The 16,049-nt window shown below is 43.2% G+C and overlaps 1 protein-coding gene across 1 annotated transcript; it reads left to right on the forward strand.

Annotated features, from left to right (window-relative positions):
- Positions 1–220: 220 nt before the first annotated feature.
- SERPINB2 (serpin family B member 2) lies at positions 221–15,419 on the forward strand. Its single transcript, XM_045457573.1, has 8 exons — positions 221–349; positions 4,264–4,440; positions 8,085–8,204; positions 9,518–9,646; positions 10,156–10,273; positions 12,671–12,813; positions 13,685–13,849; positions 14,433–15,419. The coding sequence occupies exons 2-8, from the start codon at positions 4,273–4,275 to the stop codon at positions 14,835–14,837; spliced, it is 1,248 nt and encodes a 415-aa protein (XP_045313529.1). The 5' UTR covers positions 221–349; positions 4,264–4,272; the 3' UTR covers positions 14,838–15,419.
- Positions 15,420–16,049: the final 630 nt, after the last annotated feature.

A 16,049-nucleotide genomic window follows, 5' to 3' on the forward strand; every position in this document is an offset into this window, starting at 1 on the left:
GGGCGCGTGTGTAGAGGGGGACACTTGAACCTGAGGCTGACAGACTTCGGCTAATTTTAACAGGCATGTGTAGGTATTGCAAAATTCTTAAGTTTCTGGATGACGTCATCCTCTAGAACAAATTTCTTAAAGGGTGCCTTAGCAAACAAGCATTTTTATAATAGTGATGTCTTTCTGAGTAAAATGTTGAATCACTCAAAGGATACAGATTAGAAAGGGAGAGAGAGGGAAAAAAAAAAAATGTTCCGTGGGAGGGGCAGAGCTTTATAAAACCAGCCTTCTCCATGTGTGTACTCAGACAGCTTGCTGAGGACTGTTTCCTGTCGGGAGTGCCTCCGGGAAGAACCAGGTATCTCACTGATTTTCATGGCCATCTCCATGAAATATGGTTTCATTTCTTCTTCTTTCCTGCTGCTATTACTAATATAATGAAAATTAAAGTGTGGGATGTCTTTAGAAAAAGAGTAAAAATGTAGGGGCGTGTCTCTTGGTTAGATTTTTTTAAGTGAAAATATTGTCACTTAAGATTTGAACTAAATTTACATTTAATATTGAACCAAATCGACATTTAATATGGCACTAAATTAAGACTTAGTCTTGAATCTCAGGAGCCAGCAAATGCCTGTGTAGCATTAACCGAACCAAAGTGCACATGCAGGTGATGATGCCAAATTCATCGAACAGGTTAGAATATGGATGTTCTTAACTAAGTAGGGTTTTGGCACTGAATTTGATGGAAAGAGTTAGATTGATTAACATATATTCATTTAGGCAAGGAAGGTAAACTATAAATTGTACATAAATATCATAAAAAAAAAAAAAAGATGACGGTCTTTATAACGATCAGAAACCAGAAATTAAGCAACCTGGGTTGGGTCAGTTTAACACCAGAGTGTTATCTATTGAAGTTTAGTTTATAATTGGTCAATTTAGTGAAAGAGAAGAATGAGCCAAACTAGTTGTTGGATTGGTGGAAGTAATAGTTTCATAAATCATTTAATACCCATAAACAGACATTCATTATGAAAGTCACCAAACAACAGGAATTGCTTTTGATTTTGTTGGGAAGGGAATGTGTAAGTTTGGGTGGGAGGTTTCCTGAAAGTTACTGTTTTCTCTTTGTTTTCATTGATGTTTGTGGTCAATTTCTAAGTACTCCCACCCTGTAGTCGCAAAACAAATTGTTTCACAAGCCACAGCAAACTCAGATCTCGCGTCCAGTGTCCGTGGGAAGAGGGCTGTGATGGTGTGCCTGGGGGCCCCTCCCCACCTCTTGGTTCGTGTGCCGAGTTCCAGTGCACACTTGTCAACGTGTGTTGCAGGAAGTGACACAGATGTCACAGAGCCCAGCCCCGCATATGCTCTCCATTTATTCTTCTCCATGATAATATTAAACCTTAATTAGCGGCACGATATTTGGAAGGTAATGAAACTGTAAATTGTGGGAGTTAAGAAATCCCAACAGGTGTTACCTGTTTGGGGCAATTATGCTATCTGATGTCATTCTGGGATGTCAGTTTGACATTGTCTTGGGCAGATTCCCTCCCAAATGTGAGCCGTGGACTTGTCTGAGAGGAAACGCACTCTCCATAAGCCTTGATAGATTCGGAAGGCTAAAAGCTTCTCAAACCCCATTTGAAAAGCACCAGGCTCGGAATCAGAAGACTGAGATTCGTGGCTTCGGAGCTCACTAGCTGGGCAAACTGCATGTTTATCCTTTGGTAACTAGATATTACTAGATTCTCCTGGGCAAGTGATTACATAAATTAAACAAAACAACGCTTCCAAAGGAATTTAGTAACGGCAGTATAGACGTGACATATTAATTACTGTTTTATGTTACATGCGGTTAATTGCACTTTATCTAAAAAATAAAAGCTAGACTTTTTACAAGAAGCAAATGCATATGGGACAATTTAATTTTGTCCTCATTTACTTTTTTTTTTTCTTTATAAAGTCGCCAGAAATCTAACTTGGCATTAAAAGCCTCTCCAATAGTTTGTCTTGACACTTAAACTTACACTTAAGTTTTGTTAGTGTCAAAGTAACCTACTACACAGGAGACTATGAAGATTTCGATATAGGAGAAGCCTACAGTTCGTTTTTCTGGCTCTGGGGCCTTGTTTACATTTTTCATACGAGGTTAGAGAAATATTTTATTTATTATGCTAATTCTCAGTTTGTTTCCAAAATATTATTGATATAATTTACAAAAATCATCTGCCCAATAAGCCTAATTAACTTACAGATGGTTTTACATCAGTAGAAGGAAGAGGAAACAAATTTCTGAGTCACCCAAATTAATCTAATCTCAGTGATGAAGCAAGAAAAAACAAAAGTGAGGTTTTTTGTTTTGTTTTCCTTTTCTTTTTCTCTTTCTTTCTTTCTTTCTTTCTTTCACTTAATACTCCTTCTAGGAGCATAACAGACTCACTACTTTCCTATTTTCACTTCCTCTTTCTAGCATTTCTCAAGCTAGTAACTTGCCCAAACTCTTACACACAACAGTGCAGTTCATCACCAGCAGGACAGGCAGTGGGGGGCATTGGCTCGAGTGGGTTTCTGAAGCAGACCTAGGCTTGAATCCCTGCACCATTGCAAGCACCTTATGCAAGTTTCTTAACCTCTCTCAGCATCAGGAGGTAACCTATAAGGCAAAGTATCTACCTTTTGCGGATCCTGTGAGGATTGAATGAGAAGAGGTGACAGTTTCAGGGACAACTTTTGCTTAATTTACAACTGTGTCCTGATATAATACAACCGGGTGGTATTCCAAATGAGAAACCTTGAAACAAAATGGCAATACTTTTCTTAAAAAGAAGGGTTCATGACCCAAGTGGTCACCTAAGACAGCCACGGATGGGGAGGAAAGTGAGTGCTGGCCCTTGTTCGGAAGCCTGCTGAGTGAGCCAAGCCTACAGATGCAGGATGTCCTTCACCTTGGGGCCTACCCTCAGCCCCTCCTCAGCTCTGAGAAGCCATTGTCACAAGAAGATTTCCTGTGGGATCATGAGTGTCAGCGTCATGTGGTAGATTTATATATTTTGGTTAATTATAGGGTGTGTTTTAAGCCACCGTGAGAGCAGAATACACAGTCGAGCAATGATCACTGGCCAGTACTAACAGATACCTACACACCTCGGGTGTGTCCATGCATTCCGCTGCACACGGAGACTTGGGTCACGGAAGGTGTGTCTGTCCTTTATCTTCAGGTGGTGATAGGGTGTGTGTGTGTGTGTGCGTGTGCGTGTGCGCCTGTGCATGTGCGTGTTTCATGCTCCCAGGATGATCTCTGTGGTTTTGCCTACAATGGTCTTTCCTGCTAGGGGTTGTCGGGAGAAGCAGGTGGCCGTTCCAGCACCCCCATACTGAACTCCCTAGCAGAGGGAGCTGTTTCATAGCCGGCTGCAGATGTAGGTGTGTGTGTGGTGGGGGTCGGGGGGACGGGAGGTAGGAGCTGGGTGAAAATACCAACCCTCAAACAATGACTCCAAGCCGCTTCTAGAAGCAGGGAATCTGAAAGAAGATTGACAGTCTCAACCCGGGGCCAACAAGAATAAGTGTGCATGTGGCACACGTTTGAATGTGTGTGTGTTTGCTTCTGTGCATGCTGTATATTTGTGGATGCAGCTCAGAGCTTGAGAGCATGACCGTGGAGGCCACCCCACCTGGCTTCAATGTCTAGTCCTGCCCCTCCCAGGTGAGGGACACTGGTCACTTCTCTGATGCTCTGGGCAACAGTTTCTTCCTTTGTAAAACATGAATAGCAATGCCTTTCTCAACGGGGTTTGGCAAGAATTAAATGGTTGGTAAAATGTTTAGGACAGCATCGGTTGTATAGTAAGAATCTAATGGATGCTGTTTATTGTTATTATTGTTATTATTACTGTGTGGAGTATCACTACTCATCATTTAACTGTTCACTACATCTCAGGATCGGCCACCTGATCCCCAGGATCCAATGCAAAAAGAAAATGCAGAACCCCCTGTTTAAAATGACTAAGTTTCATTATTTTATGAGTAAGTCACTCAAGCTGGTGAGAGCAGAGCATCTCACCAAGCACGGAGCCCTTTGTGGCTGCACAGGTCACACGAGCATGACGCCCTCCGGCCTCTACTTCATGTGGTTCCATAAAGGAAGAGCAGAGAGGGAGCCCCTGTCCCGTGCAGGGTACACCCTGTACTACTCTGCTGATATCACCCAAAATATTGAGTCACCTTTTAGAGCTGGTTTTTTTTTTTTCTTCCTCACTTTCCTTCTAGGCTGAAACAATGGAAGACCTTTATGTGGCAAACACGATCTTCGCCCTCAATTTTTTCAAGCATCTGGCAAACACCAGCACCACCCCGAATCTCTTCTTCTCCCCCTGGAGTATCTCATCCACCATGGCCATGGTCTACCTGGGTGCCAGGGGCAACACTGCAGACCAGATGGCCAGGGTAAGTGTTTGTGAAAGCCCCAAACCAGGACTGGGTCATTCCTGAGTGGAATGATAGAATCGCAATATCATGGTTCAGAGGTAGCTTGACTCCAACAATTGTCACGTGCCCTTACGACACAAGTGGCCTAGATTCAAATCTGCAGAACCGCTAAACCACAGAAACTCACAACTGTCGAGTCGAGTGCAGAGGGCGCACCAGAGTTTCTGCTCGTGCAAGGCCGGAAACAGTGACAACATCCGTTGTCTTATAACATAATGTTTATACTTTCCAAAGCATCTTGCGCGCTTTATCTCATTTGGCTTTAAGACCAAGTGTCATTTTACATTTGGAAGACAAGGCAGTGTGAGCCCAGCAGCTCCCAGGGTCTCCTGTGGTTTCTTCACTCCTAGGTCAGGCTCTGGTTTTTGTTTTGTTTTTAAGTTTGTTCATTTGTTTCACGACAGACAGAGACAGTGCGGGGGGGGGGGAGGGGCAGGGAGCGAGAGGGAGAGAGAGAGAATCCCGAGCAGACTCCACGCTGTCAGCCCACAGCCCGATGCGGGGCTCGAACTGATGAAACCATGAGACGGTGACCAGAGCTGAAAACGAGATTCGGAGGCTTAACTGACTGAGCCGCCCAAGCGCCCCTAGATCAGGCTCTTTCAATGGCTCTACCGCTGTGATGTGTTTGCTCCTCACACAATCAAAGAATCCCTCCAGTGGTTTTAAGAGAGTGTCATGAAGAGTTGGTCACCACACTGCTGGAGAGACAAGGGGAGCGTGTGACGTCACAGGGCCTCGGCCATGTTATCCACCCCGTGGGGTCATGTCAACAAAATGGGGTGTGGCACGATGGCCCCGTTTTCCAAATCGAGGTCCGCAGGGTGTGCAGCAGCATTGTGAGGTATTTACGTCAAGGCTGCTGGCTTTAGTCCTTGGGGAAGGGACATAAGCTCAGTCAGGGGACACTTTCGCTGAGTCAAGGGTCTTGGAAAGACATTGAGCCCCGCACCACGGCGCTCCCACGGGATGAATTCGGTACATTTAAAAGGCACATGTTCCTGAGACGTCCTCGGTCCATGAGCCAGATACGGTCATCACGCAATTAAGAGTCTTTCAGATTCACAGACACACAAACCTTGACATTGTGTGCTTGAAATCCAGGCTCCACTTTCTCACAAGCACGGACTGTGTCTGAGTCACACCAAAGTGCCCCTGGCCACGTTCGCGTTTCCCATGAGAACCGTGGCCGAGTGCAGATGTGTCCTCTGGTGCACAGTGACCCATTTACCTTGGGCCTTGGTTGAGGTGGTTCACAGAAAGAGTGTTAGCCAATCTCACTGCAGGAGGAAAGGAAGAAAAAAACCATCCCTGTGTGTGTTTGGTAGTTTAGCCATCAAGACTTTCAACAAAATTCGGTTGCTCAACTCTGATACCAGCAACATTTGGCAACACCTCTTCCTCTTAATTTTCTTCCCCTTGAAAAAAGAAAAACCGTGAGCTGCGTTGCAAACTTTGGAAAACGGCGGGGTCTTAATTAAAAAAAAATTTTTTTTAATGTCTATTTATTTTTGAGAGACAGAGCACGAGTTGGGGAGGACAGAGAGAGAGAGGGAGACACACACAGAAGCCGAGGCAGGCTCCAGGCTCTGAGCTGTCAGCCCAGAGCCCAACGCGGGGCTCGAACTCATGGACCACGAGATCATGACCTGAGCCGAAGTCGGACGCTTAACCGACTGAGCCACCTAGGCACCCTGGGTCTCAATTTTTTTTAATGAAGAAGGGATCAGAAGCAATATGTTTTGAGGGAAAATGATAAGTGAAGTACTCTACGTTGTTAAAATGGAAAAATAGATTTTGATCCCAAAGGAAAATGAACTTGCTGGTCACTCTGGGCACAGTACAGCTTTTCCGTATTGGGAAAAAGCTTTAAGCTCGTGGGTCTATGCAAGGATTTTATGCTGTTTTCCTGTAACTCCACTGCATGTATGGATTTTAAACTTTAAAGGCAAATTTGGTTAATTCTCTACTAAAAAGAAAAATAGGCTGGTTGGCTTGGAGGAGGAAGCAAGGACTTGGGGGACAGGCCAGGTTGGGTTTGAGTGGTGGCTTTGCCACTCTTTATGAGGTGTGTGAGGAAAGGCATTGAAAGTCCCTGCACCTCAGTTTTCTCATCTACGGTATGAGAATGGAAATACCCAGCCTGCAAGACAGTTGTGCAGATTAGAGATAACATGAAAAGCAGCTGCTGGCAGTCCTTGATCTAACAGCTAATGCTTTATTAGTGCCTTAGCGAGGCACCTTTCTAAGAGCGTTTTATGAATTTGCCCCCATGCTACACAATTCTATGAGGCAGAGGCTATGAGCACCATACTCATTTTGTAGATAAGGAAGCAGGGGCAGGAAGAGGCTGCATTGTTGAGAATTGGTGCGGCTGGTAAAGACGGTGGTGTTGTAGTGGGAAGAAAGGAAGACATCGAAAGGATGAACTCTGGTAGCACACATCTATGTGAGACAAGCATGCAAGCAAGGAGTGTTTCTTCTAGCTCTTTTTATTTTTTACTTTTTTTGTAATGTTTACTTATTTTTGAGAGAGAGAGCCATAGAGCACGAGTGGGGGAAGAGCAGAGAGAGAGGGAGACACAGAATCGGAAGCAGGCTCTGGGCTCTGAGCTGTCGGCACAGAGCCTGACACGGGGCTCAAACCCATGAACTGTGAAATCATGACCTGAGCTGAAGTTGGAACGCTGTACTGACTGAGCCACCCAGGTGCCTCTCTTCCAGCTCTTCTGTTAAGGATAAGGCCACAGACCCGCCCCGGCTCAGCTGCCTATCTGGGCAGTGTGCCTGCCTCCCTATTTACTCCATGACTCAGCACGGCCCAGGGTCCCCCCTCCCATTTCCCAGTTTCTGCAGGGGCTTTTGCAATGATTCAGGAAGGCTTTGCAGTGTCTCAGGAAGGCTATAGTGCTACCCAGGAGACTCCTGATTTAAGCATCAACCTCCCTAGGAGGGATGAAAAGGGAGGTCACGAATTAACTTTATTACTTTCTTCAAAATACTGGCATTTTTTTTTTCAATGTTTATTTATTTTTTGGGGGACAGAGAGAGACAGAGCATGAATGAGGGAGGGGCAGAGAGAGAGGGAGACACAGAATCGGAAACGGGCTCCAGGCTCTGAGCCATCAGCCCAGAGCCTGATGCGGGGCTCGAACTCATGGACCGCGAGATCGTGACCTGGCTGAAGTCGGACGCTCAACCGACTGCGCCACCCAGGCGCCCCAATACTGGCATTTTTTTATCAAGGCAACTTATGGGCTGGATGATAACTTAGATGATTTAGTGAAGAGGTTATAAATCATCTCCATAATAACAAATTGTTGTCAAAATGGCCAGCATATGGATTAATATAAAATAACTCAGGCTGTTTTCTATGAGGGAAATTTCTTGTATAGTATGTAAAAATATATATTATTTTTATATTATAATACATATATATTCTTGTATATTTTGTATAAAGAGTATCTGTGCTCGTTCTCCGACGCAAAGGCAGGGAAACAGACAGGACCACTAAGAGGTACTTGATTGCCCCTGGTTTACAAGTCAAGTAATCTAGCAGGAAAATATACTCGTAAATCTATTCCCTCTAATTCCAATTGTAGGTGTTTCAGTTTAACAAAGTTGGAGTCCATGAAGTCCCTGCAGTGACCCCGGAGAAGTTCACGGGCTGTGAACTCATGCAGCAGATCCAGAAGGGCCCTTATCCTGAGGCTATTTTGCAGGTATCTGACTCACTGCTTCCTAATTTCTTTTGTATTTTATTTCTGGAATCTTCTTGTCTTAAAGTCACAATGTTAGACAAGGAAAGAAACTAGTACAACTTCCCCTGTTCATCGAAAGAAAACTAAGACTCAGAACCCTTAAATAAATATCCTACGGGCACACCGCGAAGCACGGGCAGGGCCGGGGTAGAAGCTATACTTTATGACTTTCAGGCCAAGACTGAGTCTAAATTTGATCACACCCGGAGCTGGGCATGTGTAATTTATTCTGAAACTGTGGTAGCAACTCCTAGAATACACATGCACGGATGCAGAGTTCCAGGTGGCAGAAGGTAAGGAGTGACCAAAACTTGAGGAGTGGGGTAGGTCGTGCCCAGTGATTTTGTGAGAGACCATCGACACTTAGATCTCCCTCCAGACCCCTCTATCTATCATCTGTCCATGTGTGTAATGTGTGTGTGTGTGTGTGTGTGTGTGTGTGTGTGTATGTATCTATTTACCATTGTCTATCTCAGACTAATATCTTTTCTCAGTACTCTATTTCCTTAAACACAAGCTATCCAGCTAACTTACAAGAACTGGGCATAGATGTGCTCCTATTGAATAAACAACTTCCATAATCACGCTTGTGAGTTAGGCGGGGGAGATACCTCCCATAGCTTTCTTCTTGGGAATGGTACTCCATCTGTCCACTGCCCAAGGAATTATGGGCTAGAGGCAGTGGAGAGACCCCCTTCAATATGGAGACTCAGCCAGGTCTCCCGTGACACCTGGAACAGTCCATCTGCAGGGTTCCGGGCTTGGCTGCTGCAGCGACTAAGCCCCGTTGTCTATCATCATGCTTACAGACTCGGGGTTGAAGATCAGAATTCCTCTGTGTTTTCAAGGCTTGCTAAAACCCAGATTTTCCACTGCACAAACTGCCCTTTAATTGTAAAATGGGTACTTTCAGGCATTATATGAACTTTTTCTAGATCCCCTCTAGATTTTAAATTTTAATGTAATAAAATTCCTTAGAGACCTGGAAGTTTAGGAAATCATAAAAGAAGCCTCACTTTCTTTAAGATGTCGGTCACTTCACGGTTAAGTACAACCTGTAGGCGCAGCAAAATTTGAAACAAGTGAAACATTACCTCATTAGTTTTAATGCACTACATCAAAAGTATCTCCTCAGAGATTCCTCTAAAGCGTCAGAAAAAAGTATACCTTAATACAGCATTTTATTGTTGCATTGAAAAAAAAATGTTTGCTTAAGAAATAACTTGTTTAGCCGTCCTGTGTTATATAAATAGAGTCCCTCTTTTCTGTTTAAGGCACAAGCTGGAGATAAAATCCATTCATCTTTCCATTCGCTCAGCTCTGCAATCAACGCATCCACAGGGGGGTATTTATTGGAGACTGTCAATAAGCTGTTTGGAGAAAAGTCTGCGAGATTCAAGGAAGTAAGTGAAACCTGTAATTGAAATTGCAGGGCCCCCAACGTGCCATGAGGTCACTTTCAAAGCTGTAGTCTGAGAGAATCTGTAGTCGTGGAGAGAATCAGAGTTCCACGCGAGCTCCCTAAGGCTCCTGAACGCCCTCGGTCGTGGCAGGCTCCCCTTGTTGGATGACCCCTCCCATGGCTGCAAAAGCCTCGTGTGCAGAATGAGTCCTAAATATAGAGGGACAGTGATTTCCAGAGCTGCTACCACAGCCCAGCCTTTCCCTCCTACCTAGTGTCTATAACGCACAGTGCAGGAGGGCAGATGAGTGTGGGGAAGAGGGTCAACAGAGCACTTATGATCCACACCATTTCCTCTTCCAGCCCCCCAACCCCCCCCATCCCCCTCCACCCCTACCCCTACCTGCTCAGGCCCCTAAGTCTTGATAGGAGAGCTCGTGATTTACAATTATACTAAGACTTGTTCGGTATATATTCAATGTAACCTTTGGCCCATTTCTTGTTTTAAAGGAATATATACAACTCTCCAATAAATACTACTCTACGGAACCCCAGGCGCTTGACTTCCTAGAATGTGCAGAAGAAGCCAGAAAAGAGATTAATTCCTGGGTCAAGACTCAAACCAAAGGTAAAACCAAAGCAATTATTTTCTGTTCTTCTCTTATAAAACTCTGATCTATTTCCAAAGAAAAAAATCATTCCTATACTTAGCCCTAACTCCCTTAAAATTCACCCAGTCTTAGTTATTTGGTTAATGTAATCTTTTTCTTGTTTAGCTGAGTGGCGTTTTAAGTGAGAAAAATAGTTGAGGTCTAACTAATGGAAGACGTAAGTTCGGTACTTAAATAATCTGATTTTGGATGTGACCTTGGGATGGACTGTGACAGCAGACAGACATGTTTTCCAATGTAGGAAATAATCAGAACTGAAATCATTGTGCTCTGTGTCCACTTTGGACAAAAACAAAGAAAAGAGACATGACCCTCCAGTGAGTAACCGGTGTGAGACCATCGGCAGTAGAAAGAGAGGGGCCAGAAAACTACTTTAACTGTTTTTCACCATTCAGAGTCCATCTGCCGTGAAGTTCCTTTGGCCCCTGATAAACCACTTCTGCTGTTGCAGCTCAAGCCCCCAATTCTTTCATAGGCTCCTGCCTCACTTTGTATTCGTCACAAGGACTCAAACTTAATTAAACCTTCCGTCCGTTGTTCCTGAATTCAATCCTTCAGTCAACAATGGTATTTATCCATCACATATTATGTGCCAGGCGCTGAACATGCGAAGGAGGATGAAAATGGCAAATGAAACAGAACCCAGACTCTAGTTTAATCCAACAGCCTGTGCTTCACCACTCTTGGCTCTCGAGCTCATTCCTACCGCCATGCTTACTTTTTATGCGTTCCTTAACTTCAGAGTTTAAGTGGCAAACCAAAGTCCTAGCCTTTCCTAGAGGCATCTCCCAGCCACGTTCTCATCTCCCCCTCTTCTCCACTCCTTTGGTGCTTTGTCAGCTTCGTGATGCCTGTTAAGGTTTGCCTTGTACAGCCTTGAACTTTTACCGAATGGATTTGATTTTGTTAACTTTGCCATCCCACATAGACCACCATACTTGCGGGGAGGGCCAATATGTCCACCTCTCCTGTGTCCCCGCAAAAATTAGCACAGTCTTTGGCTGATAATGGAAAGCCTTCATTCTTCCAAATTTCCATGTAGAATTACAGGTCTTAAACAAATAATTACTGAATAGCAACATATAGATGGATTTCTAAGAAGAAAAACAGAGATTATTATGAAGGCAGAGCTGTTTTGGTATTTCATAGATTAATGAGCTGTTAGGACTGGAAAGGTCCTTGGAGATAACTTATCCAAATTTACCCCTTTAGGGTTGTAGACTCCAGGCCCCTGAGACGTTAATCAACTCATTCAAGATTTCACTATCAGTGGGTGGTGAAGCTGGGGGTTCCTCTTCTTTGATCCCTAGTCTCATTCTGGAATTCTTCATTTGGATGTTTAAAGAATTTGGTAACTTAGGCAAAAAACAACTTTTCACGTGACACTTGCGTGTAAAACATTGTTTCCGGCAATAGTTTGGCGTGGCTGGATTTCCCGGCTCCCATACTGGGAAAAAGCATATGAATTAAGCCCTGTAGAATTTCAAAAATATTTTTGTTTCTCTGAAAATAGTCCATCTACTTCTGTTATTCATTTCTATTGTGGATTTTGAAATTACTATTCTAAAATAGTGATGAACTGGGGACACACAGGAAGCAGAGAACGTAAAGATTAACAGAAATGAAAGTAAAAACTGCAGAATTCAGGAGACATGTGGAAGTTTTGCTTTTTTGGAAGAGCACGAACCGTTTCTCTTCAAGTATTGCCTTCAGTGGCTGTGAATCTAGGAATTACATTGTCACAATGCCAAGCCATCCTTGTATGTTCCAATTTCTGAGAACCTCCCTTCCCTGGCACACTCTTGTATTCCCTTCTCTGCATTGCCATGGGACTTTGCAGTCTCATAGTTTCTTACACATTGTTTGACAGCTGGTTTTGAATGCCTCTTCCAATATTCTCAGCCCCACCAAGGCAGTATTTCCTTTTCCTCCTCTTGTTTCTGTATGACTCCGAGTGAAGGTCTAGCAAGACTTTAAAAAAAAAAAAAAGTTTTTGAATGGATCCATGGATCAGACCCATTGATTGTCTGGACCAGATCTAGAAGGAGCACCAAACTTTGAGAGACTTTGAGAAAACAAAGGAGGTGAAAGTCTTTCCAAGTTTGATGGTCATTCTAAATTTTCGATGCATTACTCCTCCATTTTCTCTTGGAATTTGCAAACCTTCTGAGAAATGTGGTCTGCTTTATTTATGCTTTGAATAAATTGGGAGAAAAACTTGAGCTTGAGGCCATCACCTCTGCAGAGTTTGACAATTGTAGATGACGAGTTTGATGGTGACTCCAAGGATTTCAAATCATAGTAAGGTCATGCTTCTTGGTCATGAAACCTAACATGTGTCATGTTTTCCATAGGCAAAATCCCAGACTTGTTACCTGAAGGTTCTATAGACAGGGACACCAAGATGGTCCTGGTGAATGCTGTCTACTTCAAAGGAAAGTGGAAAACTCCATTTGAGAAGAAATTAAATGGGCTTTATCCTTTCCGTGTGAATGCGGTATGAGACAACAAGATGAATTATGAATTTTCCTGAAATATGTTTTAGGATCTTAGCCAAGACAGAGGAAGAAAAGTTAAAGACCATGCATGAACTGACTGGTCTGCCTGAACTGTTTCTCTTCAAGTATTGCCTTCAGTGGCTGTGAATCTAGGAATTATGTTGTCACAATGCCAAGCCATCCTTTGGGCTGATTTTTTTTTTTTTACCCAATTTTATAATAATTTGAGGGAATTCTCTGTTTATTTGTTAATGACCACATTCATTCTGTCATTTATGTCACAAAGTTAAGTGAAGCCTTGGCAGTTTTCAGTAGTAGCTAAGAACGGTGATGCCTGGGGGATATATTGAGTGGACGTTTGGAAGCTGGTCACATGACACTGACTTCCTCGTCATACATTATGCACATTGGACAGTGGGTTGACTCTTTCAAACTACTGAGTATCACTCAGTAATTTTCTGAGAGGCCATATGAATAGTGGTGGAGACCAGGGGCTTTATAATTATACAATCGTGGATGTAGGTGTAGGCTCCACCGCTAGGGTTCTACTAGTAACCAGCCAAGACCTTATTTATCTTCCATATGTTCCATTTTTGTGATCAATAACACTTGGCCGTCGTAAGGTTTCAATGAGATTTCAAGGAATTCTTGGCCCATGGCAGGTACTAAACAAATATTTTAGTGTTATTATAATTATTATTATTGTCCATCTTAAAAATAACTATAAGGGCATACAAATAATTTGTTTTGTTGACTTTTAAGAATATATCTCCTCAACACCTAAGCCGAATCTATTCTCTTTTATGTCTAATTGTAAAACTCTTGACATCTTAATATCAACTTCCTTATTTTACTTTTTAATAATTTTAGACTCAGCGCACACCTGTTCGGATGATGTACCTGCGTGAAGACCTGAACATTGGATACCTAGGGGACCTAAAGACTCAGATTCTAGAACTCCCATACACTGGAGATGTTAGCATGTTCCTGTTGCTTCCAGATGAAATTGGGAATATGTCTACTGGCTTGGAGTTGGTAAGCTGTTCCAGCTTGTATTGGTTTAAACCTCTGGAGCTAAACTTACTTTCCCTGATAAATACGTCTGCACCTTAGAAAGTGGTATACAGTTTCTCACAGACACATAAATTGGTTAGTAATAAATGTGCACGTCACAAACTTTCATTCAGAGCATTAAAATATGTCACACAGGCTAACTTCCTGCAAAAATGTTACCAGTGTATTGAATTTTTATATCACCCACAATGTGGTAAAGTTAAAGTCATTGATTTTTTTTTAAAAATGTTTGTTTATTTTTGAGAGAGAGAGAGACAGACAGACAGACAGAGACAGAGCATGAGCCGGAGGTGGGGGGGGGGGTGGGTGGCAGAGAGAGAGGGAGACACAGAATCCCAAGCAGGCTCCAGGCTCTGAGCTGAGCCCAAAGTGTGGCTTGAACTCATGAACCACGAGATCATGACCTGAGCCAATGTTAGACTCTTAACCAATGAGCCACCCAGGTGCCCTAAAGTCATTGATTTTTAACATTAGACTTCTAAGTTGTTTTCCTTCTTTTGCGAGCACTTACTGACTTTTTTTTTTTTAATGTGTGGATTTGTAGCTCGAAAGGGAAATAACCTATGATAAATTCATTAAGTGGACCAGCAAAGACACGATGGCCGAAGATGATGTGGAAGTGTACCTGCCCCAGTTCAAATTAGAAGAGCGTTATGAGCTCCAGTCCATTCTCAGGAGCATGGGCCTAGAGGATGCCTTCAACAAGAGCCAGGCCAATTTCTCCGGAATGTCCGAAAGGAATGACCTGTTTCTGTCCAAAGTGTTCCATCAGGCCACCGTGGATGTGAACGAGGAGGGCACTGAGGCAGCCGCTGGCACCGGGGCCACGATGTCAGGGAGAACTGGCCACGGTGGCCCACAGTTTGTGGCGGATCATCCTTTTCTCTTCTTTATCCTGCACAAAATCACTAAGAACATTCTCTTTTTTGGCAGGTTTGTCTCACCCTAAAGTGGAAAAGTTCCGTTTCTGCACAGGATTTTGTAGTATGAACTGTAAGCCTCAGAATTGCTGTTAGTTGCCAAACATTTAGAGACTTTTTCTATCTATTTCTGGGTTTTTTTTCCCCTCTGAACAACTTCTACTACATGCTAATGATAAGTACAGAAATAACTAGACCACTGTCAACCATAACTCTGCAACCCTGTTAACCATTTGGTCTCTAAGTGGAAGGATGTTCCATTTAGTTCTTCCTTACTATTTAGTTTATTTTGTAGCGTTGACTTTTACTGTATTATTTATTATTTTATATAACGGTTTTTGTTATTGTTCACCACCAGTTGCTGAAGCTGATATAGTTAGAGAAGCAGGTGATCAGTTACTTTTCTACCTAAAAAAATGCATTTGCTCATTTGTATAATGAAGAATGAGTAGTAGTCCTTCCATGCCCTTTATAACAAATACCCAGAAGAAAGCAGTGAACGACAGGAAAATGTATGTTACGTGCATTTCCAGCCTTAATGTATCACATGGTTGTGTCTATAACTTATGTGAAATTGCAAATATATAAAAAATAAACATGTCTCCACACAACCGTTTGTTTGTTGTCCTTCCACTAGGTTTTTAGACCATAAGACCGTTATACCTCAATTCCCAGGAATCAAGCATCATGTCTCATTTTGGGGGACCAAAAAAACCCACACAATAAAGGAGACAAGGGGAGAATTGATCCTGCAAGGAGCCCCACTGTTGGGAATGGGGTGGGATCGTGTGAAAAATGGTTTTGAGATGCCTTCTCATAGCAGTCAAAGGCACAGTGATTCAGAAGAGTTTGAGGCTTGGTGCTTAGGGGACACTCACATTTAAACTCAAGGATATCAGGAATAAACACCAAGTCCAGTGGTTCAGACATAGAACCAAGGTCAAGGTCATTGAGCTGAGAGTTCAGAGGAGGGGAAATGGGCTGGAGGAGAAATACAAATGGCTTCTTTTAGGGGTGTTTGTTTCAAAATAGCCCTGAAAGCTTTTGAGTGGGTCTTACTCAGAACAGAATGTATTCTAAGTCCTGAGAACTAAGGCAGGTCTAGTCTGGGGAGTCTGAGCTGGTGGCAGAGTCTGGCTGCAGGAGCATGGCTGGATCCTGGGAATGTTTCCCAGGCAGCCCCCTGCCTGTGTTGGAAGACGGGGACCGATGACCCACTGGAACATGGTGGCTAAACAGGT

The sequence above is a fragment of the Leopardus geoffroyi genome, chromosome D3 (genome assembly GCF_018350155.1).
Source record: "Leopardus geoffroyi isolate Oge1 chromosome D3, O.geoffroyi_Oge1_pat1.0, whole genome shotgun sequence".
In the NCBI taxonomy this organism is placed as follows: Eukaryota; Metazoa; Chordata; class Mammalia; order Carnivora; family Felidae; genus Leopardus; species Leopardus geoffroyi.